General features: G+C 50.6%; 1 protein-coding gene across 1 annotated transcript; it reads right to left on the reverse strand.

Annotated features, from left to right (window-relative positions):
* Positions 1-3,938: 3,938 nt before the first annotated feature.
* LOC311372740 (cell surface hyaluronidase-like) lies at positions 3,939-4,472 on the reverse strand. The gene is made up of 2 exons (XM_084489693.1): positions 4,318-4,472; positions 3,939-4,175 (listed from the first exon to the last, which is right to left on the reverse strand). Exons 1-2 carry the CDS (start codon positions 4,409-4,411, stop codon positions 3,964-3,966), a joined length of 306 nt encoding a protein of 101 aa, XP_084345819.1. The 5' UTR covers positions 4,412-4,472; the 3' UTR covers positions 3,939-3,963.
* Positions 4,473-4,478: the final 6 nt, after the last annotated feature.

The following is a 4,478-nucleotide window of genomic DNA, read 5'->3' on the forward strand; positions in this document are numbered from 1 at the left end:
AACAACACCCACGGGGAGAATAATGAGAAAAAAAAAAAAGTAATTTCAGCGCTTGTTTCAGTTTGAATGAGGGGTAGATTGCCTCCGTCCCTCATCACGCAACTGGTTGCTGGTAAATTGCATCATGCTAAGCACCAGTGGGGCTGTGGCCGCGTCCTGTCGTCCCCGACGCAGGGAGACATCCAGGGACAACGTGGCGCCTTCATTATTCAAATCAGCCACCGCCCCGTGTCACTCATCTGGGGGATGACTGACGGACAGAACTAACAGATCCGTACGCCCGTGGCCTAATGCGGCCCCCCCCCCTCGCCGAGGAGAGGGACATCGACGCAGGCTGCATCAGCCATTCGCTGCCACTTATAATGGCGCGTTCACACCAAAAGCGACGGGGCGGTGCGACTCCATACAAAGTCAACGTATATCTATCGCCCCGTCGCTTTTGGTGTGAACGCGGATTTAGGTCGTTTAGCGGAAACTTTCATCCGAAGTGACAACGGGGACGCAGAGGCAGCCAGGTGAGGCGCCGGGCTCAGGGAGGCCAGCAGCAGGCCCTCATGGGGGTCTCTCTGCTGGGAGCCCACCACCCCAGACTCCCCTCCCTCCGGTCCTCAGTTGTTTGTGTGAGCTACAGATGCTATAGGATACGTTTGCTGAGCACAGCCATGGTAACCATGCCAATAACCTTGCTCGATTCTCTTTTCTTTCATTCTTTACAATGCGACTCTTGAAGTGTTGTATCCTCAGTAGGCTATCACTCATTGTTTCCACGGCACTTTTTAAAAAATTAACATTTACATTGAGGGCATTTAGCAGACGCTTTTATCCAAAGCGTCTTACAATAAGTACATTTCTAGCACTAACAATCATTAACCACTAGCCAAGCACTAACGATCACTAGGTTAACCCATTCCTCGCATACAACAGATATCTAGGATAAGACGCTACACAATGCTAAGTAGGCCTACTATTTTGAAGTGCAAGGATCATACGATAAGTGTCTGGATAGTGGTGCCGTAGGGCTTTCACCACAGCCTCTGTAAGCGCTAGTGATGACCAGAATCATTTTTTCTCCATCAAAGTGTTTACGGTTGTTATTTTGGCTGAATTAAATTACATCCGGGGGAGACCCGTTAATATACATGTTTATGTTTGAGGAAAGGGCAATTTCTGCATGAAATTGAGTTCCAGGTCCATTCCTTATCTAGTCGTGGCTGCTGCCTCATTGAATTCGGTCATTATAAAGAAGAGAAAAAGACAATAAACAATGAGGGAAATACAGAGCAAGCTTATTATTATTATTATTATTTTTCCAGCCCTGTGTATTGAATGTGGAATAGGTGACAAGCTCTATTATTTCTCATGGTCCACTGTTTGACATAGAGAGTGGATCTGTGATGGTTGCCTCCCAGTTGTAATTGATTATTGTTCTCGGTGGCGCATCCTCTGATCGATTTACTTCGACAACAAATGAACAACTGAAGAAGCTACAAAAAATAATTTGAATACTAGTCTGCCCCCAGGTGGTGAAATGTGTTAATGACCCGGGTTTTAATTCCAACCCAATTGATTTACAAATAAGAAGACAATAGGGAGAGAACAGTTTTGCCAAAGCATTCATGTTTATTAACCCATTCATCAGAAATTCCATGACTACAGGACATTTATCGGCTTAACTCGGTGGAACCGTCCCGGCATTTCACGTTAACGAATCACAACGTTCCTCACAGCTCGACAGGCACACTATTAACAATACATGTTTGACATTTCAATCGCATTTACATTTAGAGTAAAAAACAAGACACTGTATTTACATTACAATATTCCGCCTGCTTCTGAACTAGGGCGGAGGCGCTGCGCGTCCTCGAGCAACACGTGATCGCGCGGCAATTAACGCAAACCTCTCCTTTAAAACGGTCCTCGTTCTCTCCGACAACGGTAGAGTGGTTAAAGGGCAACAGGGCACGTGTCCTGCAGGGGATCTCTCCATCACGCACTGGCAGAAAGGTACTCAAACACGCACACACACACACACACACACACACACACACACACGCGCGCGCAAATATAAACAGCAAGCGATACATCCCCCCCCGACACACACACACACACACACACACACACACACACACACACACACACACACACACACACACACACACACACACACACACACACACACACACACACACACACACACACACACACACACACACACACACACACACACACACACACGGGGGCGTGCCTTGTTTTTGGGGAGCCCTGCTCTCATCCAAACACCCTTTAAATACAAGCTGCGTTGTAAGGTCTGAAGCAGAGGGCTCGTCCGCTCGTCCGTTTCCAGACTGCGGCAGAAAAGACGCTTCTGCTCCTAAAGTAAAAGCGACGCCGTCTCATCGCTTCGCTTCTGACAAGTTGAGACGTGAGGCAGATATGGGGATAAAACACACCTAGGGTTCCAGAGATGGTTCTAAACTGGACAAGGTACATTAAGAATAGTGCCTGTTGTGTTCCTAGCACGGAGGGGAGACACGCTCCGAAGAGGTCAACGCAAACACGGAACAGAACATCCAGTTGCTCCTACAGGAATCCAGATTATAACAAAAATAGTGCCCCGTGTCAGTGTCTGCACAGCGACCACAGCGCGTCTTCTGAATCCACATTCAGTCGTCGCGGACATCAAGGAAAAGACAGGGGGACCAGAGACAAGGGGTGGATGGGGAGGTCAAGAGGAATACAGTGAAGGGGTTTGTCGTATTTTAACCATTAGAACTCTCCTTTTTCCATTAGAACTCAATTGGAACTCTCCTTTTTCAAACCTCTATGCTCTGTGCTTCAAACTAGCGTTTGGGTTGCACCCACGCGCTGAGTGAACTCTGCTGCCTTGTGGCACTAAAGTGAAAGCAGGCATTTCCAATACATAACAGAACAACAACTGCAAGGTGAAGTGACTAGCAGAGGAGCGCGAGGCTTTGTTCCTGCAGGCCGAGGCGGTGAAATGTGTTTCGGTGATTCCCTCGAGGTCGGCCGCGGGCGGGCCTGGGGAGGACGGACCCAAACAGAGGAGCAGACGTGTCCCACTCCGAACAGGAAGTCTCTACACGGCCCGGCCCGAGGAAAAGGCTGCACAGAGTCCCTCGGTTTGTGTTCACTCCATCGAGGAGCGAAATAAAGCGAGATAAAGCCGTTGAGACAACAGAAGCTCCTGGAAGCTGCGCGACTCTGTTTGTGTGAGTATGGCTTTATATTGGTTATTAATAAATGCCCCCTCTGGTGCCATGAGAACACACACGCAGGAGTGTGAAGAGCCGCCCCCCCCCCCTCCCAGCTCGGTTTGGTTACACTCACGTTTTCTCTCAACACGTTGTTTGAGGAAGAGTCTCACTTTGTACTGCATACATAACATTTAGAACGTATCATAATTTAACTTTTCAGTTGATCTTTCTGACATGGTGACCCGGCCGTTCCTCACGTTGTCCCGTGTGAGTGTGAGTCCACCTAATGTCCGGGTCAGAGCGGGTCAGAGCGGGTACATGGGTCCAGTCCCCCTGGTACATGGGTCCAGTCCCCCTGGTACATGGGTCCAGTCCCCTGGTACACTGTATAGAGATCTATGGCGTATATGGCTGTGGCTATAAGGCCCTCTGGGTGTGAGAAAAGTGCACGGGTTCACCGGTCTGGACCAAAGCCATTTCTACTTGCACGTGCACTCAGATGTGCACAAACACACACACACACACACACACACGTCAAACCGGTAAACATTGTTTTTCGTTTGCTGTGATTAATAAATTAAAGGTTCAGCAGTTGACATTCATCAGCTGGTTTTCGTTCGTGTTCGTGTGTGTGTGTGTGTGTGTGTGTGTGTGTGTGTGTGTGTGTGTGTGTGTGTGTGTGTGTGTGTGTGTGTGTGTGTGTGTGTGTGTGTGTGTGTGTGTGTGTGTGGGGGGGGGGGTCCTCCGCTCAGTGCAGCTCTGTGGCGGTCCTCAGCAGCTCCAGGTCCTTGCGGGGCGGGGTCTTGTCGGGGGGGCAGCCGTAGCCCTCCAGGCCCAGAGGCAGGTAGCGCTCCCTGGGGCCCAGGACCTCCTCCCCCCCCCCGGTCTGGAGGGAGACCCAGGGAGGGGGGGGCCCCGGGGGCCCCGAGGGACCCTGGAACCCCCAGAACGCCAACGCTTCTGAGAGAGAGAGAGAGAGAGAGAGAGAGAGAGAGAGAGAGACAGAGAGAGAGAGAGAGAGAGAGAGAGAGACATAAAGAGGAGAGTGAGACATAGAGACAGAGAGAAAGCAACAGACAGACAGACAGGCAGACAGACCAACCTTTCCCCAGCAGGTGGGCGGTCTTGGCCACGCCCAGGGCGACCAGGTGAGACGAGACGTCAGCGAATCCCAGCGGCTCTCCTCGTGTTGCCATGAGAACGATGGACCTAGACAGAGCGGAGACACACCCCCTGTAATCCAACCGCAGCGCGCAGGTGAAC

This window comes from Micromesistius poutassou, assembly GCF_964030765.1.
Source record: "Micromesistius poutassou genome assembly, contig: SCAFFOLD_1849, whole genome shotgun sequence".
Classification (NCBI taxonomy): Eukaryota; Metazoa; Chordata; class Actinopteri; order Gadiformes; family Gadidae; genus Micromesistius; species Micromesistius poutassou.

Coding starts and splice junctions, on each gene's coding strand:
- LOC311372740 (XM_084489693.1), bottom strand. CDS start 4,411: ATGGCAACACGAGGAGAGCCGCTGGGATTCGCTGACGTCTCGTCTCAC. Junction 4,176..4,317: donor CGCCCACCTGCTGGGGAAAG/GTTGGTCTGTCT, acceptor TCTCTCTCTCAG/AAGCGTTGGCGTTCTGGGGG.